This window comes from Rhipicephalus microplus, chromosome X (genome assembly GCF_043290135.1).
Source record: "Rhipicephalus microplus isolate Deutch F79 chromosome X, USDA_Rmic, whole genome shotgun sequence".
Lineage (NCBI taxonomy): Eukaryota > Metazoa > Arthropoda > Arachnida > Ixodida > Ixodidae > Rhipicephalus > Rhipicephalus microplus.
Window position 1 is genome coordinate 382,001,947 of NC_134710.1, and position 25,001 is coordinate 382,026,947.

General features: G+C 43.4%; 1 protein-coding gene and 1 pseudogene across 2 annotated transcripts; one reads left to right on the forward strand and one right to left on the reverse strand.

Moving 5' to 3' along the window:
* Window positions 1–4,366: 4,366 nt before the first annotated feature.
* LOC119162211 (protein LSM12-like) lies at window positions 4,367–17,575 on the reverse strand. Of its 2 annotated transcripts, XM_075881626.1 has the most exons (5): window positions 10,881–11,010; window positions 9,922–10,063; window positions 8,861–8,965; window positions 6,220–6,352; window positions 4,367–4,583 (listed from the first exon to the last, which is right to left on the reverse strand). In XM_075881626.1, exons 1-5 carry the CDS (start codon window positions 11,008–11,010, stop codon window positions 4,524–4,526), a joined length of 570 nt encoding a protein of 189 aa, XP_075737741.1. In that variant the 3' UTR covers window positions 4,367–4,523. The 2 variants fall into 2 exon arrangements, 1 of the variants encoding a protein (XP_075737741.1); XR_012888034.1 differs by lacking the exons at window positions 6,220–6,352; window positions 8,861–8,965; window positions 9,922–10,063; window positions 10,881–11,010 and adding an exon at window positions 17,498–17,575.
* LOC119162212 (proteasome subunit beta type-3-like) lies at window positions 11,397–12,176 on the forward strand (annotated as a pseudogene).
* Window positions 17,576–25,001: the final 7,426 nt, after the last annotated feature.

Here is a 25,001-nt window from a genome sequence, read left to right on the forward strand (position 1 = left end):
ATTCTATTTTATCTTCTAATGACGAAAGCCCTGGAAGCTATGCAGAGATGGATTAAACGGGAGAAAAAAATACGCCATGCGCCATTTTATATTTATTAGGTCGTCTATTATCTAAAACTTGCGCCAAACATTAATGTTTCCGTGTATCATCGCCGTGGTATGATTCGTAACATTTACTTACTCAATTTTGTGGCAGAAGAATTCTGGGGTATCGTATGCAGCCGTTCTACATACCTAATTAATAAGAACTAATAACAACTGATGCCGCAGAATGTATCTGGAATGTTATTGGTGTTATTGTATGTTATTGAGAAAAATAAAAGGGGACGAAAATCCATGTCTTGCCACTCGTTGGCTAAGTTTGTCTACCAACTAAGCTGCAGTGGCAGTGGTCCCTCATCCTTGCCCCGCCGCGGTGGTCTAGTGGCTAAGGTAATCGGCTGCTGACCCGCAGGTAACGGGATCGAATCCCGGCTGTGGCGGATGCATCTCCGATCGAGGCGGAAGTGTTGTACGCCCGTGGGCTCAAATTTGGGTTCACGTTAAAGAACCCCAGGTGGTCAAAATTTCCGGAGCCCTCCACTACGGCGTCTCTCATAATCATATGGTGTTTTTGGGACGTCAAACCCCACATATCGATCAATCAATCAAATCCCACATCCTTAGTACACGTCTGTGAATAAACCTTGTGTTAAAACTTAGCAACCAAGTTGTGTCTCCCCTTCAGTTGTCTGTGTTTATTCAGCGCTAAATTTTATCTACAATATCTACTTACAAGACAAAATTCAAACGTGCTGATACGCACAGTATTTATGCGCTTCAAAATTAAAAAAAAAAGATACGTGAGTATGGCGCCATGTTCTGAAATATAGTCAGCAGCTCTCTTTTAAAACTTTATTTGTGGCTCAATTTTTCATGTACAATGAACTGAGCAAACGTTCTGTGTTGAAGACTGCGCATGCTGAACATGCCTACAGAGGCACTTGTGTATATTAGGTCTGAAATGTTTCTCTATGCATGATCAGCTCTTTTGTGTGTTTGCCTCATCGCGTCTTACACATTAAAATATGCAGAACGAACATGCCCATGCTGACGTTATTGCAATGTACACTGATATGCAAGGAGATAGATTCCTAAGATGCATTTTCATCATAGTTAGTTCCGGTAGGATTTCTTACGGATCAGTGCATTCCAACTTGGTTAAAGAGAGAACAAGAAATGTGTATCAAGGAATGGATTGTCTCAGTGTTTTTCAAATGCTCACTACGTGGACATGAACAATTGTTCTGCCCACTATAAACAATTGTTTATAATAAAAACGCGACATAGTAATCTCTCGATAAAACATCTATATTATCATAGTGATTTGTTAAAAGGTAGAAGCTGGTTGAATGTATGGTTTTATAAAGCAAGAAAGACAACTATACAGGCCAGGGCCTACTCAGCAGGTAACACGTCTTATTGGGAAATAAACAAATAGAAAAACTTTTATTTTATCAAACAATGTTGATATAATAACACTACCTGAATGGACCCTAACAGAAACACTTGAAAAAAAACCGAACTTGCATGGTTCTTTTCAGGGAGACTTAAAGGTGAAGTGCATCGTCTTCGTTTTCTGAATTATCACTTCTCTCATAGTGGACAGGGGCTGGTCACAAATTACACACTTCCCCAACAATGAGAACGTTTCGTTCGAGGATTCTATGCTTCCTTGTGTCTTCCAGCTTTTTATTTTTTTTCTTGCACTCTTTCAATTCATATTCAAAATATTTTAACAAGCTCATTACTGTATTTATTCTTAATGTTTTATTTATTATTTATCTATTTACTCCTTTACTGCAAAATTTGCTTCGCTCGGAGGCGGTAGTTATTCTCAACTGCAAAGTTGCATGAAATTTGATTATCCAGATTTGCGGAGGCAACGTTCTGATTCCTTCATATAACTTGAACGCCCCTACACGCTCCTGAATGCGCTCATGTCTTCTGCGAGTTTCGATATTCTGCCTAGTCTTTCCCCTTTCTTTTAAACGCTTGAAGTAGTTGTACATTTGTCGACATTGAAACGCAGCTACGTCAGCTGTTTCTGCAAAGTGCATCACCATTCTATTTACTGTTTTAACAGCAGCTCCTGTAACCTACAACATTGCAAGCACAGAAATTGCGGCCAGGAAGGGCCACCCCCTCATAGTTTCCGACGAATATTTTCCTGTTCATTTCAAAAGATAGCGTGAATTTATTCTGATCACTTTTAGTCCTATCTGGCATACATCTTTCTCCTCTGTGATTTATTTACTTCATTTTGTAGCATTGTTTTAGGTTACTACTGTAAACTACTTCACAACAGGGTGACCACGTTTTTACTCATCCATTAAGCAATTGAGAAAGCGCGTTATATCAAGTGATTTCTATCAGTAATACTCTGATCCTTTTTGTATGGTAGGAAAAGAAGATGGAAGCTTGCGATGAAAAAAAAAGGCAGACCCCATATACAGTGGGAATCGATGATATGCGAAGCACGAATCACAAATGTTGATATGTCACTTTAAAATCAGCACAACGTTACGAGGTGGAGGTAAATGACCGTACTTGACTTCCGTGTCATGATTGTCCTGTTTGAATGTCTCGTTTACCTTCGTTATCTATTCAGGACATGTGATACCAAATTTACATTATGTGGCCGCGAGCACGCTATGAGCGTGCTATGTGGTCATGTTCTTACATGACACGTGTGTGAGGATTATGATGTTTGCACCAGCCATACATTTCGTCATCCACTGACATCACGTAACATCAAATTTAATATATGTGGAGCTAGCAAAACCGAGGCGAGCGCATCATGAAGGCCCAATCTACTCCAATGTAGCGTTGACGCGCGCACATGCTGGGCGCAGCGACGCTACGTTATCAAAACGCGAGCCCTCCATAGTCTGATGCCAGGCGCGCCCAGCGTCCGTCGGTGTGGCTCGACGGCAACCGGCGCGAAACGTGACATCACAGAAATACGACTCGAAATGCGACCTCTCAGTCATCGTAGGCATGTTCCGTCGCGTTGGCCTGCACCTCAACTCGTCCAAATGTCACATTGGATGCTATCAAAGCACAGTACTTGGCCATTTAGTAGACACCAGCTGTGTACAACCAGACCCAGCAAAAATCAGCGCCATCAAAAACTTTCCTGTACCACGATATGCGAAGGATGTACGCAGCTTTATCGGAATACGTTCCTACTTCCGACGCTTCGTGAAAAGTTTTGCTCACATGGCGAGGCCGCCTACGCAGGTCCTCAAAAAAGACGTCCCATTTTATAGGGCTCCAAAGAGGCTTCTGCGTTCTCGACTCTCATCACTCTTCTCACTACTCCTCCGATTCTGGCACTCTTCAACCCTGCTACCCCTACAGAAATCCGTACAGATGCAAGTGGATATGGCGTTGGTGCAGTGCTCGCTCAGGCATAACATGACCATGATCGTTATTGCATATGCCAGCCGCCTCCTATCTACCCCTGAACGTAACTATTCAATCACAGAGTGTGAGTGCTTGGCTCTTGTATGGGTGGTGGAGAAATTCCAACCTTATCTCTACGGACACCCATTTCCTGTAGTTACCAACACCACGTGCTCTGCTGGCCCAACTCATCGAAAGATCCTTCAGGCCGCCTTGGTCGCTGGGCTTTGCGCCTGCAAGTTTTCCTATTCAGTGGTCTACAAATCTGACCGCCTACACCATGATGCCTATTGCCTCTCCCGGTACCCTGTCGACGATTCTGACGACACTGACGAGCCTTCGGAGAACTGTATCTTGTCAGTGTCCGACTTCCTTAACAAGTGGGAAGAACAGAAGCGCGATCCAGGGCTGCTTGACATCATCAGTCGTACGGAATCCTCCCCAAATGATATTTCCGTCCGCTACTTTGTCATTCAGAAGGGTGTGCTATACCGCCGCAATTTCCGACCAGATTGGCCTGACCTTCTTATTGTTGTGCCTAAGCATTTGCGCTGCTGTGTTCTCATCGAACTTCACGACGCTCCCACGGCTGGACACCTTGGCGTATCCCACACGTGTGTTATTAGCACCTAAAGAAACAACGGAGAAGTCTGAAGTTTTCGATAACTCCCCATTTAGTAGCGGAAACTCGATTAAGAGTCAGTGCAGTGATTGTTAAGTATGCCACTTTTGTCTCATGGAACTTAAGTTGTGCATAACAGCTAAAACGCCACTATGAACTTGTGATTAAAATTTCTTTGTGATATTCTTTTTTTATTTTTTTATTGCGAACCGATTGCCACTAGTCCTTGTACTTTTAGACACGGCAATCAGGCCTGCTGTTCCTCGGGGCCAAACACAAATTCAACTATTGTGATCATTTGTTGTAAAATGTTGTTTATGACTGAAAAGTTCTCCGAACTGAAATAAAAAAGTGACAAGGACAAAATAATGAAAGAGGGAAAAAAACAATGACAGGCAGGTGTTAGGGTAGTGGCAAAACAGATTGAGAGCTTAGGCCTTTGTTGAAGGTTGTGTTAGCGAAGTTTGGCGTGTCCCTTGGCGTTGTTTCTGTTGTCCCGAAGATGCTTCTCAACCTGCGAGTGGAGCAAAAGGCCATCAGCAAAAAAAGCGAGTGAGTGTACACGACTATCGTCACATGTCAATACGGCTGCAAAGCATGCCTGTGATAGCCTTTAGCCACATGAGGCAACTATGACAAGAAGCGCGATGTACTAGTAATATGAAAAGTACCTCTATGTTCAAAAGGCAGGGAAGTGAAAGCACGATTATATGGAGGGACAATTGGAATATTTACGCTCCTCACAGAATTTCCATTTAGTATTCACAATGGCATTTTTCTCATTTTATTTCTTGCACTCCTTGAAACGAATCAGTAAGCAGCAAGAACTGCTGTCGTATTGATACCGTTTGAGATGGAACATGGGTCTGGTAAAAACGCTGCCTAAATTTCAAAACACTAAAAATTTATCACACAAGTGTATTGGGCAGCTTATGCCGTAGCAGTCTGCAACGAGTGTGCTTAAAATTTTGAATACTTGACCTGTGCAAGAACTGTCGTATTGAACACAAGCAGTGTGCATACTTTCATAATTTTGTCTTTGCTAATCTTATTAGTTCTTATTTTCTGGGAAGAGCAAGATCACCTGTACCAACTATGGATGCGCAGACACACACAAATACAATAACGGGCCTAACTGGTGTTTTCAAGAAAGAAAAGATATAAAGAAATGCGTTAGGACCGAGTGAAAAAATTCCCCTAAGGGAACTCACATGCATAGTCTTTGTCTGGTAAGTACAAACAAAGCATGCCAGCAATTTTTTCAGGAATGGCCGTTTGTATTTCAGTGAATGTGTCAACTGGTTGATTCATTTGAGTCTTGCCAAGACATAGTTATATTTAGTGCGAATGGTAATGTAATCTATAACTTGTTGAAATAAGCTTGTTATTTTTTACACTTCTAAATTAACTATGGCACCTAGATGCAGCATTAAAGAAATAAAAGGTAGAAGGTGGCTCTGTTGGAGCCACGTCAGTAACTTATATTCTGCAAGTGTCTTGCTTGCAAATGTATTGAGAATCTTGAGTTGCATCTTCCATTTTGTCATGTATTATGTCAAGCAACTAATTCGAGGTTGCCCACCACAGGCTAAATGGACTAATAAACTATCTGCACGGAGTCCCTTGAGCTAGTCGTGGGCTATCTTACAGTTTATTAGATATAGTAATGGTGCATGCAAGCAATGATTTGTAGAATTTGTCATATTCACTAGGCACTCGTTTTTGTTTCCCACAATTCAGCACACTGGGTTGCACTCCTCGGAGAAAAGCTCCAGAAGCATGGCAACCAGAATAAATTCCCACTTATATTGCACTTTTGTCAGAAGATGTATCTCGCATGCGCTTTAACATTAAGTGTGGATGAAGCAGTTATCAACATAATTAAGGACTGAATGCCATGAACCCCAGTTCCCTTGTCAAGCCATACTTGATGCCGGAGCTCAGCAAAGGAAGAAAATTTATTGCGATCACATAAAGAGCATACAATAAATTTTAATGAAATTAAGAACCTTGCTAACACGTGCTGTGAACCAGTAAAACAATCGTGGCTGCCACACATGATTCTGCTCAGCACACCAATCAGCTAAGCTCAGGAGTGCTCAGGCAGCAACGTTTTTCATGGGTCGCTCAAACTAGAAGTGGCTGCTTACGATCTTGCGCACATGCAACACACTGGCGTCGCTGTCCGATTTCCCCTTGCAGTTCTCTGGCCGATAGGCTGGAACGATGGTTACCTGGTTCATAACAATTACATTCTTTCTCTGCCACGTGACGTCGTCGATCCTGTTGAAAGAAAGGACTATGCAAGTTGGTTTTCACACTTAGCAGTGACATTACAAGTCAAGATCTCTTCAGATCTGTGGTGCATTTGCACACCAAAGGCAATTGTTGCACCCCACAACAATATATAATGCTTAGCCCCGATGCGCTTCTACTTATGCCACAATCATGCTTGCCAAAGACCATCCGGTCAGGACATATAGAAATGTGGATTGCCTCAGAGCGCACATTCGACACGCTAGCCGTGTCCCCGACCACCACTTGGCCCTTCTACCTTTGGCAAGACCACATGCTACGTTTTCAGACGTCATAGCCAAGCACCTAAACAGCATTTCATCGGGATATACGCCAGCTACGAGAATGGCATGTTCTTTGTGGTGCCTCGACCAGCCGCAAGTACGTGTAGAAATTCCGGGTATCAAAAAGAAAAGCAATCACTTCAGAGTAGCATTGAAGCAAGCAACACTGCTATTATTACATGAGTTGTACTTGGACCGAACGCAGATATACACTGATGGGTCCGTCTCGTCCAGTAGCTCATCAGGTGCCGCTGTAATTCCGGCTGCAGCAATGACAATCAAATTTAAGTTGTCGCATATGACTACATATACGGCATCAGAGCTTGCTGCTATAAGGGCTGCTTTACAATATCTCGTTCAAGAGCGTCCAGGAAAATGGGTCATATTCTGTGATTCCAAGGCAGCGCTCCAGAGTTTGCAGTCTGCCATGCGTAGGAGGAATCATGAACAATTGGTACATGAAATAAGACATTGCCATCATGAAGCTCTAGCACGAGGGCATGATAATATATATCAATGGCTGCCTGGACATATCGGTATTACTGACAATGAATTAGCCGATGATGCAGCCCGCTTAGCCCATGAAGGAACCCGTGTGTTCCCGATTCCTTTATCAAGGAATGATCCAGCAAGACAACTTTACCTGCTGGCTCGAGATCTTACACGCACGTTCTGGTCATCTACCAGCTTCCAAAGGTGTCAATTTCATGAACTGGATCCTTCGCTCAAGATAAAGCTACCATCACAACTTTTCCCGCTCCGATGCGACACTGTTATACCGCCTTTGGTTGGGTGTTGCATTCACAAAGGTGTACTCTTTTCGCATTGGTATGGCAGACACTTCTACATGCGACTACTGCGGAGCTACAGAGACCATTGAACATGTTCTGTGCAGCTGCGCTTGCTACGACACACAACGATGCCAGCTCCGGATGGTTTTGAATCAACTTGACCCCGGACCATTTTGTGTGCAGAAGATTCTAGGACCTCGGGCATCTGCCTCAGTTGCGCAGAAAGCGACTAAAGCGCTCCTACTTCACTTAAAGTTGACAGACCTGAGCGACCGCCTGTAGACTGTGTGTGCTCCTCCGAGTGTGCTCGTGATTGTGTGTACCTTCTTATCTCTCTGCAACCTCTTTTCTCCCCTTCATCCCTTCCCAGTGCAGGGTAGCAAACCGGATGTGCATCTGGTTAACCTCCCTGCCTTTCCTTGCATCTTTATCTCTCTCACTCTCTAGACCTATTTCTGCAGGTGCACATTAACTGCGGAACAGATTTAATATCCAACAAACATAAGAGGCCATGAAGCACTCGAACGACACAATATCAGAGTACATTGCTTCACAATCTGATTGCTGCGAAGTGTTTTTGAATTGGTCAAGAACGAAAGGAGTGACAAGGTTTGTCACGTGCTTTAAGTGCTTGCTCTCTTCTCTCGTCTTGACGAGCACTCTGGAAGCTAAGCAGGGAGAAAGAGAATACGCCAGCGTGCATTACAATTTTGAGCGTGCATAACGAAGTGCGCTTGCTCGCTCCTGATGTTACTTTTGTGTGTCAACGTCATTCACTGTGGTTTATTAGCACACTGTAGAGCGCTGCTTTGGCACAAGGGCGCACCTCTGATCCAAATATCGCACTTTACTATGTTGGCTGTTGGCCAACAGCAGGCCACTCGGTGTTTTAGCGTGAAACAGTAGGTTCTGGCTCCTCCAAGACGAGTGAGGATGAACATCAGTAAATTTGTAAATTCGTCATCTTTTTGTCTTTTCACGTTCATTTGTATTTTGTATTTGGGGTCCATCTCTCATTTAATGTCCTACTGAGAAACCTCGAGGTATCAATTAAATAATGAAACAACTTTTTGAAAAAGGCAAACAAGAAAACGAACCTTTCACTCTCTGCCTGAAGGCAGTTCTTGGCGCGTATGATTTCCCGAGATGTTCATAGCAGTCTCTAATTGTTTTATCACCAAGCCCAAGTGGTTCTTTATGAAACATTTTAATCGGTGTAAGCCTTTAAGTTGTTCAACGATTCACCCAAGCTTCGTGGCTGTATTTATACCTACAGTGATGCGTTTTTGCCCAAAGAAACATGCCAAAGACACAAATTCAAGCTCCATGCTTACGTATATCTAATGCAAACGTAGCGAAAAGTGCAATGTATTGAAGATGCATCATGTCTGACCGGACTGCAAAGTAAAAAAAACACTCACGTTTTTTGTATGGCCAGAAAAAGGTGAATGCCGTCGTGGGACACACGAGCTGAAATGGCAGCCGCCAAGCGCTGTCGCTCATCTATGTTCTGTTTTGCCCTCGTGTTGAGTTGCATCAAATTATTAATTAGAATTGTTGAGGTTTTCTATCCTCAAAACCACGATACCATTATGAAGAACACCGCAGTGCAGTGCTGCGGAAATTTCAACCAGCAGGGGTTGTTTAACATACACCTAAACTTGGGTGCACAGACCTCTAGCATTTCACCACCATCGGAATGCGCCAGTGAATAATACTGCACAGGTTGCACGTACACCACATCGTAACCCCAAAGAATGCAGCTAGTACTAGAGCGTTTCTGAAGTTCAAACGTTTCCTATAAGCTTGTTGCACACAGAAAAGTGATGGTTCCTGAAGGGACTCCTTCAAATTTGACATAAGCCGTACAACAGGATCCACCATCACAAAAGCTGGCCAAGACCAATCAATCTTCGCCTTTTAAAAATAAACAGGCAACAGAATGATATAAACGATATTTCTGGAGATTTCTTGCAAATGTATAAAATGGAATAGGAAATAATGAAGTAAATAATGAAGTATATAAGTACATTACAACCCCCAGCGGTCCCACGAATACATTTTTTTTTTAATTGTAGGTGTCTGCATTTTAACGTGAAGCACACAGTTGGAAGTCATAAGTCCTAGGCAAAGTATGGTTCAATGATAAAAGCTGAAGTACATGCTTGTTTACTATAAGGCAAACACAATCTCAGAGCAAAGAAGGATTAAAGTGCGATGAGCCACCATGTGAACAAACTGAAAAACTGAGATTAGATGACCAAATGTGTAACTAAAATATAAAAATTGGACAGCAGTAGCTATACTACATTGTTCAAAAGTTGTCGATGCCGCCAGGGCATAAGTTCTGCTGTAAGGAAAGTTGAGGCCACTGCGAGAAATGATGAAACTGAACAGTGATTTATCCATGGAAACACATGGAACATCCTTTTTCGATGACTATGAATTAGGAATGTTTATGGACTAGGGATGTTATGGAGTACGCAGCTTTCCTGTGTTCAAGGGCTGCGGTGGTGTAAGCTGACTGGAGCCAGCTTCCTTTTTCACGGTCAACTCCGAGACGAAGTTGAGGTTGACCATGCGTATGTCGCTGACACTGGCTTTGCCGCTAGAACTGGCACAATCTGAGACAAGTGTGTCAAGAAACAGCACATGAAGAGTGTCACAACATGAAGGCGCATAACGCGCTGACATTAAGCCATTACGTCCAATGCATCGTTATGCTTCCTTTCTTTTTTGATTGTTTACTTCAACTTCCCGGGGCGCAGATTTCCCGGGCTTCGCATGTTACATGATTATTAGGCATGCAGTAGCGAGGAAAACCGGATTAACTTATACCACTTTTTGGACGCACCCAAATCGAGGTTTATGAGCGTTCACGCATTTCGCCCCTATCTAATGCCAATTGAACCCACGACATCCAAGTCAAGCAACGCCAACGGAACACTAAAGAAGCTCAAGGAGTGGGTAAACGCTAAGAAGCCATTAAACAAATAACCTGAAAACATGATATCACATCCCTATCATTACGAATCGATATTTCAAAATGCTGGACGCTGTTACGAAATATTACGCATTAAAAAAGGGCCACTTGGTGAACATGAACGGTGCCAAAACTCTCAGCCGCCTAGATTATCGTAGCGCAAGTGCATATCGGCGCCCTAGGCAATCCGTCGGATCATTGCATCGCCGAGGCTGGTAACAAGTTGCTGTGACCTAGCATCGGCTCAACCGTCCTTCCATGTCAGAAAGATACACGACAAAGCGAGCCTACTACCACGTCTACTCAATAAAATCTGAAAGGGAAGAATGCTGGGTGCCGCAACACTAGCAGCACACTAGCAAACCCGAGGCGACTCTTGCGAAGCACGTTTCCACTTTTTTTTGCCGAAGGCTCCGACTGAAGCTGTACAACGAGCAGCACGATTACCGAAAAGATACTTAGCATGAGAGCATTGGTCTGCTGGTCGAAGGCCAACACTTCTCCCTCGATAACCTGGTCATAGCAAGTTTTACAACAAACAACACTTCTAAGGGAAAAACATTCTGGCCTATCCGCCATAGCTTTCATATTCGGGAATGGACGATCGGCGTAGTTGTTACGTTCTTACCGAAACCACCGTCTTCGGCTAAACACAGCACTGACGGCGCTTCGTTGGTCACTGCTATACAGGGACATAAATACCGCCATCAGTAATTATACTTCAAGTACAACACTGCATATTTGTTGTGAGTTTTACGCGAACATCTAAGTTTTTGAGTGAGATGAAAGTTTGCAGCACGGTGTTTTAAGCTGCATACGCGGTCCGGCCAATGCGGTATTGACAGAAACAATCCATTCCAAGAGCATCTTTTGGATTATCATCATTCTTGCGGAAGGATGTTGAAGAGTCATTGCTAGCTCGTGAGTCGCTGTTTGTGTTCCTCAATCGTGCTGTACAACCAAAAGTCGGCAAGATGAGCATTGTGTCCTACAATGAAGGTGTAGTGGTCACCATGAAGGGCAAAGAATGCGTCGCCATTGCAGGCGGCCGCCGTCTGGGCGCGCGCGGCCACAGCATTGCGCTGGACTTCGAACGCATCTTCGAGATGAGCCCGAAGCTCTACTGCGGCCTGCCGGGCTTTGCCACGGACACGCAGACGGTGGCACAGAGGCTCAAGTTCCGCATAAAACTGTACGAGTTGCGCAAGGGCCGCTCTGTAACTCCCAAGACGCTCGGCTCAGTCATCTCCAACCTTCTGTATGAGCACCGCTTCAGTCCGTACTTCGTGCAGCCCATAGTGGCCGGCTTGGACTCCCTGACAAATGAGCCCAACATCTGCGTGATGAACCTGATCGGCTGCATCGACGAGCCTACCCACTTCGTGATCTCGGGTACGTGCAAGGAGTAGTGCTATGGCATGCGCGAGACGCTCTGGGAACCGGACATGGGGCCTGACGAACTGTTCGAGGCGATGCGTAGGCACTCATGAATGCCTTCAATAGAGACTTCTTCTCGGGTAGGGGTGGCGTTGTGCATGTTGAGACGCGTCGCTCGGCAGAGCTGCGCAAGTGAACAACTCGCGTCCCAAACAACAAGTGACTTTTATTATCACCCTTCCTCTCGAAGATAACTTTCTCGTGCGGGCGCATGCGCTCTCTGCACCGCACACAGAAGCACCGCTTTGCGTCGCCACATGCACATCATCGAGAAGGAAAAGGTCACCACCAGGTACCTCAAAACCAGGATGGACTGAAAAGAACATTGGCGACCGCCCGTCAGAAGCCTGTAACTCCATCATTTGTGCTGGGAATAAATGCACGTCCTTTTCTTCTTTTTTCTATACCCCTTCAAAGAAAGGCTGTGCTTTTATCCCTAATTCAGTCGTGTAATAAGTTCGAGCTAATATTCAGAAGCTGCAACTCGTTCAGAACCAAGAAGCATTTATGTGATGTGAGAAAGAGAAAAAGTCTTTACTATATTAATTTAAAGGGCTGTTAGAAGGCGGCGGAGATTATCCTTCTCATGATATGCCTGTCTAAAAAACACGGTAAGGAATTTGTCCGAGTGCAGTTTTCATCATTTACAGTTGACCCATGTATAATGAACATGCGAGCCAAACCACTCTGTGGCCAGAAAAAGTGAAAAACTTGGAAATTTATGCCAAAGTAAATTTTTAATGAGGATCTGCTCAGTTATCACTTCACATTCTTGGTTCGTTTACTAAACAAACCCTTTGCACACTATATTACAGTATGCAAAGTTCAAACATGTTAGCCACTTATTAATGACATACACAACCAATTCGGCTGCTAGTGTTCTACACTCTGCTTCATACATCATCTGTAATGCTGTGGAGGCTAGTGAGACTTCTTGTAGTTGGTGCGTTTGCCACGAAAGATAGTTGAGTTCGTACCACCAATAACAGAATTTTTGTTTTTGTTATTGTTGTGAGCAGTAATTGAAGATATTTTGTGCCTTACAAAAAAAAGTGTCTGTTATTATACAGCTGGTTAGCTTAGTTTACACGTGACGTCACATACAGGCTCTCTACGCTGGTCATATCGTAATGGCGGCCACCAGGGTCGCCAAGGGGAAGCAAAGAAACGGAAGGTTGCACCACCTCTAATCAAGATGTAATGTGAGAAAAAATGAGCAAGCGGTGTTATAAGTCTTGCTCACCGAACTTCTTGCATAGCTTCTACATCGTTGCACTTCATGAGTGAAACGTACTTCTGCTAACACTACTCTCTAAGTGACCACCTGCTGGCTCAATTTCCATTTTCATGACATCACAATAAAGCAGCTTAGAGTAAATACTTGAAAATGCTGTTTTAGCAAGTGTGCACTTGCCTGCTGCACTGCAAAGGTGAAAAAATGCCACTGTTTTATAATGCAAACAGGAAGTGTTAAGTATCACCAATAACCACACGAGACATTGTTTTTATCAAGATATTCAATTAAGCCCAATATTTTTCGAAAAAATTATAACTGCCTTTGCAGGGAGAGGTACAGTGATCGATACCCTGCACATAGGGATGTTATGGGACGATAGAAAAAGAGTGTATTTACAATATTTCACGAGCACAGTGATTGGGCGTGACAACAAGCAATACTGCTTGTTTCTTAGTAACCTGGCGCGTGCACCATGGGAGATCAGCCATGGACCGGGTAGCATCTTCATTTAGGGATAAGATTGCTCTACAATTGAAATTTGTTTAGAAATAGATAGTTTAAAAAGTAACTTGTTGGTACAGTCAAGGCCTAAAGACTACTAACAAGCCAATAAGGTAGAAAAACAAAGTGACATTAAAAACTTAACATTCAGTTTGTTTTGTCTCCCATAGGAAATTACATATGGCTTCGCAAACCTTCCTGCGGCATTAAAACCTATTTCGGTAGTGCCAAAAAGAAGAACCACCAAAACAGATAAATTCAAGCGTGTGACAGGAACCGAGCCATCGTCCTCCTGTTCATCCTGTAGATAAGCAACACAAAATAATAGTCCAGAAAAAAAAACATTTTAGCTAGTGCCTGCACCTCAATGGCTGCTTTTGTTTTCCATTGTGACATGTGGAGGCAGTGTTTGTAAAATAGGTTATCAATGTTTCAGATTTAGACGTAACCATACTTGGCTGTCACGTGCTTGAAAAGTGGGACAAGAACTGGTTTTATGTGAAATGACGTCATTTGGCCCAGCATGTTAATAAATTCAACGTTTGGTTTGAGATAGCAAGTCAGAAAATGTAATATTTTCTCCCATAGTGAAAATGCTGCCAAGCAATTTGGAACTATAACTTTTTTATTGACTCAAATGCATTCAAGGTATCAACAGTGCATTCTTGCCTGAAAAAATTTCACATAGGTGCTTGATGTGTGATCAAAACAAAGTAAATTGTGAAATTTTTTTCACATGTGCAGGCCCTCGCTGTTTTAGAAAGTTTTCATACATTGCTGCAATTCAAAAGCTAGGGTGCTATCATTAGCCCCAACTACTCCTGTGTGTAGTTTTCAAAAACACTGAGCATAATAGCTTTGGCACGTTCGATCTTCTGCAATTGCTCTTGTTCATGCAGCATAACAGCATCCCGTAATTCCAATAAATTGTGAAGGCATTTTTCACTCTTCTGAAGAATTTTGTGCAAGTTGTCGCCCACTTCTACAACTGTTCTGTGCGCCGCAATGTCTAGACCTGCAATAGAAAATTATATGCAGATATTTGATACATCCTGCGTGACGTTTAAGTTCATTGAGCATGCTTTTCTGCTCTAAAGCTTGCCCAATGTTCATATATGCAATAGTAGTGTTTACAAGGAAAAGGATAGGAAATAATATTGTGAAACATTTGCAAGGAGAGGAATTAGAAGCTGCTGCCATAGCAGCTTGATGTGATTCCCCATTCTGGCAACGTGTACCAGCAAACATTGTTACACCAAACTTTGTCTTTACCTGAACCAAGTCTGAAAACAGAAGGAGTTTAGGAAAAGAACATAAATCTTTTATGTAAAGCAAGTTGGAAAGAGGACAACACGAAGTTCTGAAAAATGAGAACATCTTACTTGAGATTCCAAGCGAAGCTTAATATTTGCCGTATGTGTGAGTCATATGAATAGTTTCAAAATCAAGTGCTAGTTTCATGAAAATATGCAGAGTCATGCACAAAATTTGTGTTGGAAATATTTGTCTTTGGCTAAATTGATACATGAAACTACGACAATATGCCATGATGATATAGAGTGGAGCAATGTATTGCGTCTTCAGCGCGGTTGGTCATTGTTGGCTGTAGATATTCAGTTGTCCACTCCACACATTGGTTTAAAACTGCTTTATTTTTTTTCTATTTATTCCTTGAACTCATTCCCTGTGACACTGTTAACTTGTGTACAACAGAATATTGTGTCCTCTTTCTAACTTGATCCACTTTGTCCCATACGAATAAATATACTATCCAGCCACTACTAGTCTAAAAGTAATACTGGCCCGACATTTTGAGACTCATCCCAAATGAGTCACTGCCTGAGGAAGAGACCAAATGGGTCTTGAAATGTAGAGCCAGTTTTTAATTTATATTAAAAGCTATAGACTAAACGTGGCTGGAATGTCTGTTATTACGTACAAATTTTCCCAGCCAGATAGATCTCTGTCAAATATGCTCAATTTTTCCAATGTATGGTCCCTGCATTCTCGAAACTGCACCACGCTCCCTTATGAGTGGGCGAAATGAACGTAAATTCCTCTTACTGAGCACTGATTGATTGACATGTGGAGTTTAACGACCTAAAACAACCAGATGATTATGAGAGATGCCGTAGTGAAGGGCTTCGGAAATTTCGACCCCCTGGGGTTCTTTAACGTGCACCCAAATCTGAGCACACGGGTCTACATTTCCGCCTTCATTGGAAATGCGGCAACCACAGATGGGATTCAATCCCGCGACCTGCGGGTCAGCAGCCGAGTACCTTAGCAACTAGACCACCGCAGTGGTGCTTACTGACCACTATTATAAATTATTATCCCATGTGCCTTTTTGTGCATACACCTGCTTTCTCACCCTACTGCTCTGCGATACATCACTGGCCGAACAACATGCTCGCATTTTGTAAGCGGTTTCCAAAGGTGTCTGCAGGCCTTATTGCAGATCGGTGCATCTGCAAGGGCGGAGGAAGAAAGGGCATTCAGTATTGGCAGCTTTCCTTTCAATCACATGACATGACCGGAAATAGTAGTCAGTAGTTTGTAACATGCTAAATTGGCTTGCAAACCTGAATGCTGCTACCGGAGCGTGGTAATGAAGCTGTGTAGGTTATTGCTCACATAACAAAAAAGTATTACCCAAAATTCCAGATAAAAAGATAAAAGCAGCCCCCCCCCCCCCCCCCATGCACAGCCATCCTGACATTTATGTGGGTTTCCCAACAGTTTTCGAAGGTATTAATATAGGTCAGAATGATCCTGTTGCTTCAGAAATCTCTTGTCAAAGCGTTTCTTTTGTTTTTTGTGTTTTTTTTTCGCGTGGAGTTATCGCACTGAATACGCGTTTTGTATCTCACTTTATCCCTGAGAGCGCAGTGTCAACAAAACAAGGGAAGGCGATGGGTGGCAAGGAGAAGATGCCAAGATCTGTACTATCCCCAACCACATCCACGCGTTAGAACGCGTTAGTACGCGCTGCTTAGCGTCAGCCTCAGTCGAGCTGGCCGGATCGTGTGTTGACGCGCGTCGAAAAGAGCTAGCGCTGCCGTTCGATTTCGAAAGCCCGTGAACGACCACGACCAAACGAGTAGCACGAGTACGCTTGTACGTGAGTACGCCAAGTTGACGTCATTTCCATAATGACGTTTTGCACGAGATCCGCAAGAGCAGAGCGCGTGAGGGCATGCATCACGGAGGAAATGAAAGCTCCTTTTTTCCTTCTTCCATGGGCCATGGTACAGTGTTCTAGAACTAGAACACTGCAGCCACGGTACAGTGTTCCAGAACTAGAACACTGTAGCCATGGCGTGAGTTATTCCTTCCTCCATGGCATGAATGCTTGCGATTATGGCGTCCCCGTAAGTGTAGGGCATGATCTGCGTATGTGAACTCACAGTCGCCTGATCCAGGCGGCCGAGATAAACTGCAGTCAAGTCCTGCTTTGGCGGGTCTATACACGACGCGGGCTCTCGCTCTAGGAAGCTGGTGTTTGCCGCGGGTTACGACCTTCAGAATGTTCTTTTTGTGTGGCTGGTGCGGCCTGAAATCTCACGATGCTTATGCTAAGATTCAGATAGCTTGCATGCTACCTAAAAGAAATATATACGCTAACTGCTTGTGTTCTCGGCATGGGGCCACATCCCGAGGGTGGGCGCGGTACGCGTGGGTATTTTTGGGGTATTTTGATTGTGTAATTCCTGCTACATGCAGTACAATATTTCGTTCAAGTGTTCAAGGAATATCGACGTTTTGGTGCAATGTTCAAAAATTGTTTCAGGACTTCTGAGTCTTTTTGAGCAGCTACATTTAGCGGCATGAAACTTTAGGCGTCAGCATTAACGCACTGCTTAGCACGAAGTTATGTCACAAATTTGTGCCGCTTACGTTCGATTACCATGTCGAGTGATGCATCCCCACGGTAACCGTCAGCTTCCTCTTCGGGATCGTCATTATCTGCATGACCTGTGCGAGACGTGCGCACGAAATAAGATGCCATCAAACATAAGTTACATAAGATACACATAGGCGTGTGTTAGGTTCAACTTAATGGGGAAGGGGGCAGGATTGTATGCAGAATCTTTTTTTTCATTTTTTTGGGGGGTGAGGCTATATTGGGGGTGAGGTCTAAAGTGGGGGGGGCGGTTTTTTTTGGGGGGGGGAGGTCTAAAGTGGAAGCCAAGCACACATATCAGCCAGGGGGCAAGGAAAGCGGGAGCACGACAGTGGTCACTCTTGGCTGCACACTGGAAAAACCAAAAGTAGGCCATAGTTTTCCATCACAACAGTAATCACTCAATTATATTCTTACGGGAGAATGGAATTCTTACGAGGCTATGTTACAATATAGTGAAATTTTGTCAACATTTCCGCTGTGGTAATTTTTCTTGTAGGCTCTTATATATATTTATGTATCCCCACTGACGGGTGAGGTAGGTTTGCCCCCCCCCCCCCCCATTAGCAAAAGAGTTGGTACGCCACACTGCCGAGCACGCCAATGGCAAATGGTCATTTTGCGCTATGTATGCGTGGCGAAACAGAATTTGGGTTGGGGGCGCGGGCCTGGAGTGCCAACACTGGCTCCCTGACTGGGAGCGCAGGAATTGGTAGATCATCGCAGTACCCCTCCCCACTAGGTTAACATGTATGGGGCAGGTTTTGCCCCCTTCCCCTCTCGTGAAGACGCCTATATATATAACAGCAACACATTACAGGTACGTATATTACAAGTATTGCAAGTTCGCCTTACGTACAAGTCGTGACTCCACGGATGAAAAATTACTGGTAAAGGGTGAATTGGAGAATCATTCGAGCTCACTGAAACAATTGTTTTGTTCATACGGAAATTGTTAGCAATCTCCATGCCCCATAACGTGCAATTTCTAGGGGCGCCTTATCAGCATTGCGAGTTGTAAAACGAAATTAAGAACAGAGGGCGACGCGCAACCCCTCTATCCCTCGAGATTAGCTTAGAGAAAGTCAGCCTCAATACGTTATAACACTCCCAAATGTCCAGCTAATATGCCCAATAAGTAACCGATGGAAACAAGAAGTGTCTTCGTAATACTCCCGAAACAGCACCTTAAAACTTCCATATTGTAGGTAATCTAAACTTGCAATGAGGCCTGCGGCAGGTAGTTTAAGTGATCTAAAGCGCAAATCACCGGTATATTTACTCCATAAACAGACGATAAGAAGAACACGAAGAAGTTCTTGTCTCTGTGTCGTCGTTCTGAGTGAGGTCCACAAATTTTGCCAACCCATGCTCATGAAAATTTGCAATTATGTGAGCCTATAGTATTATGCTGCAATGCAATGTACTCATGTAATTAGCCAGCCTCATTAATCTTACTTAAAATGCCAGAGCAGAGTTCATACGTTGGGTCACTTACGTTCGCCCGCCAACGCACAGTCACTGGGCGGAATAAATGTGGGTGTTGCTGGTTCTTCAGCTGTAAAAGTAAGGCAAAATAATAAGAATACTCGTTCATACATATTGAACTACGCGGTAACCTACATTCGGGGTCATAGTTTTCGGCTGACATGGACGGCGTTTGATACAGCGCGTTTATTTCTCCCTGCACCATCTGCATGGAGATAGTTGCGTTAACCGTTGCTGAGACCTCAAAAATGGATACGTCTTTTACTGTTTAAGGTCGCATGAACCTTACCTCGTTGTTGTCGACCTCCTCGACTGCCTCGACGCATTCATTGTTGTCAGCTTGTGACGACGATTCCATGTTTCGCTGAAACTGCTCATACCACGACTGGGACGCAGGGTTGGAAAACGTCCTTCTGCGCCTAGACGCTGGTGACTTCTGGAACGAAAAGTAATCGACTCTTCGCTTTTTTCCCATCTTTATTGAAAAAAAAATTCGCCCCGCTTCACGAAAATACAAAGTTCGCGGCGATGAGCGCCTGCGGACCCGAGCGAAGTTTTCTCGGAAGCGACACAGTTAGCGTCGTTCGCGGCATGGCCTTTGAGATTATAGTCACACAGCCATCACGGAGGCATTTTCGTGCATACAGTAGGTACCGTCGCTTCCGCGAGGTAGCGACACACGCGCTGCTTCCTCGCTGTTCGCGTGCGCTACGGCTATGCCGCCATACTACGGCATCGCTCGTTTGCAGCATATGCGCTACGTTGGCTGGCGTCACTGCACCGTGCTCAACCAACACCATCTAGAAAAGGTGTTGGCTCAACCCGAGCACCGAGCTTTCGTTTTGTTCTTTGCGCACGTATGAAGTCCGTTCTTTTTCGTGCGTTCATTGTTTTTGGGAGTGTGTTAGCGCGATTTCGTTGAAGGGGGCCCATTTTGCGCTATTTTTATCAGTTATTGACATTTTAATTACTTCACCTTTTCGCGCTTGCGTTCGGACAAACTCAAAATTGCACTAAAGCTTCATGGCCCACTTTTGTACTGCCTTTCATACGTAACAAATACATTTGAGTTCAGCGTCCTACTATACTATATAACCGCAATAATAATAATAATTAGAGTGAACTATTAGAAGATTGGTTATGTGGATTTTAACGTCCCAAAACTACGTTATGATTATGAGAGACGCCGTAGTGGAGGGCCCCAGAAAAACTAATAAAAGACGCTCGATATAACCCGCTTTTGAAGCCCTTCTCAAAGAGCAGCGTGGTAGGAAAAGACTGTAGTTTACTGAAGCCACCCTGTTTATGACAGAGAGGTGGAATTTGGTATTATGGACTTGGTCTCGATTTGTTAACGGGCTTCAACGGGGTGGTTACGAGGTGAACCTACGCACTTTCCTAAGTGTAGCAATTGTGTGCATTTCGTGGTCTCACTACAGACACCGTCTACATTGGTGTTTAAAGGGTAATTAAAGGTGTTTCGTAACGTCACGAGTCACGTTAGAGCACGGACATCAGCATTATCAAATTGAAATGCACTTTACGGTGCGTTGATGTGAATATCGCACCTAACTTTCGTTTGTGTATTCGTCCTGGCTCGAGCAATGCTTGAATATAGCTTACTGAAGTATAGAAATACAAATGTAATGCTTATCAGACTGATGTAAAATGCAACCAAAACTTAGACCACAATTAGCCTTAAAGCTACATGATGCCTGTATCAAAGGAGAACTTATGTGATGCTTGTTATTTTTTATATGAATTGAGGTACGTGTGTGTGTGTGTGTGTGATTTTAAATGAAAAGAACAGAAATGTGAGTGCCGTAACTGTCTCTCAGGGGGAGGGCACCTGCACAGTAAAAGCTCACGAGGGGTGGGGGTAAAGGAGGGATTAAAAGGATAGGATTAAATGGTAAAAATATAGAGATAGGAAGGAGAGAGCGAGTCCCAGGGACAGCGAACGACAGTAAACGACAGAAGTAAGGAGTAGGAAAGATACACAGTCGCAGGATTCCGAAGACAGGGCGCCACTTGGCGAGAGCTCTTGTCGGCGTCAGGACATGGCGTAGAGCAAGCCCTGTCGGCCACAGAGCTGCGCAGTCATCGGAGATCGGGGGGGGGGGGGGGGGGGGGACACAACCGGTCTGCACAAAATGCAGAGAGCGAGTGAAGGTAGCCAGCGCAGCAACCACATTTAACACAGCGCCGACATTACGCCGGGGTAGGGTACTTTTCCAGAGCAATTTCGAGAACTCATAGAATACCCGACTGTCACGCAGATTGCTTGGGTTCGAGTCCTACTGGGATGCTAATTTTTATTCTTTGCATTTGTTGGTTCGACAATGCCGATGTCGGTTTTTAACGCTCTTGTGTTTACATTTCAACTTGTCGGTTCTCACTCTTCCTGCTTAGATAGAAACTGCCGATCACCTGTGGCTCACACCCATCTACTGCAGCCAGTGGTGTACGAGTGTGTCAAAGTCAAAGTCAAAGTCAAAGTTTATTTCACCAGAGAAATTCTGGATGGGCTTCAGGGATAAAAGCTGCTCGAGGCAGCTTGACTTGGTCCCTGAAGACCCTTTACAATTGGCAGCATACGACGTTAACAGTACAAAATGGGCTTGTAAGATCATACGTAAATATACATGAGCAATATTGTAAAAATTGCAGTTTGAATTACATCAAGCAATAACAATAGCATACAGAGAGTCAAAATGAGATTATGCATTTAAACGTTTAGTACAGCATAAACAACTTTGTAATACAGAAAGGTACAGAAAGTATAGAAATTTTACGGAATAGCAATATCGCGTAATGATCAAACACAGAATATTGAAAATAGAAGAATGCGGTATGACAAGATAAGCTAAAGTTTGCATAGTCAAGACATATCAATGCGAGGGCTACAACATAGACGTAAAAAATTCACGCAACTGCCGGTGTGTAGCAGTAGTAAGTTCGGTATATTCATTTAGGATAGATGGCAAATTATAGTGCAATGCTTGTAAGTTGTATGTTGTTCGGTAATGAGGAACAAACCACGCTAAAGTATGTCTCGTACTTATGGTAGTGTCATTAAGTTTTAGGTGGGATATAGTTTCCAGGAATTTTTTATAAGTGTCGGAAAAGTAGAAAGCTTGTAAGACCCGAAATTTGTATAAGTGCTGAACCCGCATGACAGTGTATTCTTGAAAGACTGTTCTAGTTGAGGCCAGGTAGGGAATATCTGCAATATGTCGGAGAATCTTCTTTTGCAGAAGCAAGATTTTATTTAGGTTCTGTTTAGTTGTGGTGATCCAAACCAGGTTGCAGTAGTTGAGGTGGGATGCGAAGAGCGCGTAGTATATTTGAAGCTTTACCTTTGTCGGGAGCAAGCGTTGACATCGTGATAATGCTCCAGTAGTTGATGACAGTCTCCTACATAGCTCTTCTACATGCGAGTTCCAACTAAGGTGAGAGGAAAAAGTAACTCCGAGTATCTTGTGTTCGTCTACCACAGCAATGTTTTGACCTTCATATGAAATTGGGTTTAATAGTTGAACTGTTTTGCTTCTTGCATGAAATATAACAATTTTAGTTTTTGTTGGGTTTATCTTTAGTTCGTTTAGGCTGGACCATGTTGACAGCGTTGACAGTGTGTTGTTGCATTCAGAGACAAGATCACCCACATTAGGCCCCGAAAATAGTATGGTGCTGTCGTCGGCATATATGACAAATTTTGCTGACTTATCAATATTTACGAGGTCATTTATATATAAATTGAATAATAGGGGTCCCAAAATGCTTCCTTGTGGCACGCCTCTTGAAATAGAAAGAAATGGCGATTTAGAGCCCTGCAAGCACACGTATTGCTGGCGGTTTTGCAAGTAAGATTTCAATAAATCTAATGGTTTCCCGCGAATACCACATGCGAACAACTTGTCCGCAAGAATCTGATGACTGAGCGAATCGAACGCCTTGGAAAAGTCAATGAACAGGCCTAGCGTGTAAAGTCTCTTTTCGATGTTGTGTACTATAAATTCTTTCATTGTTAGTAGGGCTGTTTCAGTTGACCTTCCTTTTCGAAACCCGAATTGCGAGTCTGATAGGATATGTTTGCTAGAAAAAAAACTTGTTATGCGATTACAGATAATTTTTTCTAAACCTTTGGAAAAGACTGGGAGGACAGATATTGGTCTGTAGTTTTTCATGCACTGTTGGTCACCTCCTTTGTATATTACAGAAACTTTCGCTTTCTTCATTTCTTCGGGAAAGGTAGCAGTAACCATTGCAAGGTTGAAAATATGCTTTAGCACAGAGGAGATACAGGCAATGACGTATTTTACGGGTTTTATCTGCATATTGTTTACATCTAGGGCCCTGCTGTTTGTGAGACTCATGAACATTCTAACGATTTCATCTTCATCGGTTGGAGTTAAAAACAAACTGTCACTAACGCTGTATTCCAAAAATTGAGTATGTGACATGCTGCCAGATTTCCTCTTATAATCAGGCATGGCAGCGTTCACAAAGTATGCATTAAAGTGTTCAGCCAACACGGTGCCAGTAACACGTTGACCGTCAACAAGAATACTTTCCGGAGTTACATGCTTCTTGTCACGACCCAAAACGGAGTTCATTACCTTCCATGCAGCGTCTGGGCGTTTCTTCGAGATATCAGAAAAAATGGAATGATAATAAGTAATTTTAGCACGCTTAAGCTCGCTGTTCAGCTTATTTCGTAGTGACTTGAATTCTGTCAGCTGTGACGGGCATCGTGTGCGCAGAAATAGATGATAAAGTTTATTTTTATTTTTTATCATATCCAAGTGCGCACGCGTTACCCATGGTTTTCTTATCTTTTTAGATTGTTTATAGGTTTTGAAGGGAAAATGCTTAACGTAGATGCGCAGAAAAGTTTCAACAAATCTGCAATAAGCCTCGTTTACGTCTTTCGTTCGCGTGACATGTGACCAATCGCACTTACTGATTTCATGCCCGAACGACTGCAAGGCTGCTTGAGATAAGTGCTGAATAACGAGAGGCTCGAACTTGCGCTTTTTGTCAGTAACAATGCAATCAAATGCAGCAAATACAGGGCAGTGGTCACTTATACCTGATGCTAATGTTCCCGCGTGCAGTACTGTATTTTCAACGTTCGTGATAATTAAGTCAAGTGCTGAGGCAGTATTAAGTGTCACGCGTGACGCAGTACTAATTAAATTAGTGAAACCAGTAGAGCTAAGAATCTTTTGAAAATCGGCCGCCTCGCGTGTGCTCTCCAAAATGTTGATGTTGAAGTCACCGCCACAAACTAGATGAAGGTTGTTTACTGAGATATAATCTAGAAGATTTTCAAAAAAGGAAAAAAAATTGTATGTGTTACCATGGGGTGGACGGTATACAACGGTTATAAATTTTGTGTTTTCCCGCAGTGTCAGTATTTCATAGTCCTCAGTAACTTTGCAAAAATCTGGTACCAACACATATCTTGGACCTTCTTTAACATAGATAGCGACGCCACCACCTCGTTGTTGAGGCCTATTCAGAAAGAAATTATTGTAACCGGGTAAGCTTAGAGTGGTACATCCATCATTGTACCATGTTTCTGTGAGCAGTATGGCAGAAAATTTCAAACTAAATTCAGTGACAAAATCACATATTTCTTCGTGCTTAGAAGCAGCCGAGCATGTATTTATGTGCAGAACAGAAAAAAGATTTTTGCTGACTGGAGTAATATGACGTGGCAGGGCAAATTCGTGGTAATCCATCTTGACAAGTTTTTGGTTATTGAATAGCAACGAACATATGTAACCCTCAAACTAGTGAATTTTATCAAGGTCAGCCTCGTCCGCGATCTGAAACACTGCAGCGTCGTCAGACTGCCTCGCAAATATCCTGCCACCGAATGTCCACACAGACTTCCACTTGTGTTCATGCTTGCGTCTGATAGCCCTGCCAAGAAGCGATTTTAGCGCAGGGCACAAATGCTCATTAACGAAAATGGCATTTGGGCTGTTAAGCCCAATC

Excerpts from the sequence above, each read along its gene's own strand:
- LOC119162211 (XM_075881626.1), bottom strand. The coding sequence starts at position 11,010 with ATGAAAGCTATGGCGGATAGGCCAGAATGTTTTTCCCTTAGAAGTGTT. Across the intron at positions 10,064-10,880 it reads GACCAATGCTCTCATGCTAA|ATTGTGCCAGTTCTAGCGGC; the intron begins GTATCTTTTCGG and ends CACTTGTCTCAG. Across the intron at positions 8,966-9,921 it reads TTGAACACAGGAAAGCTGCG|CACGAGGGCAAAACAGAACA; the intron begins TACTCCATAACA and ends GATGCAACTCAA.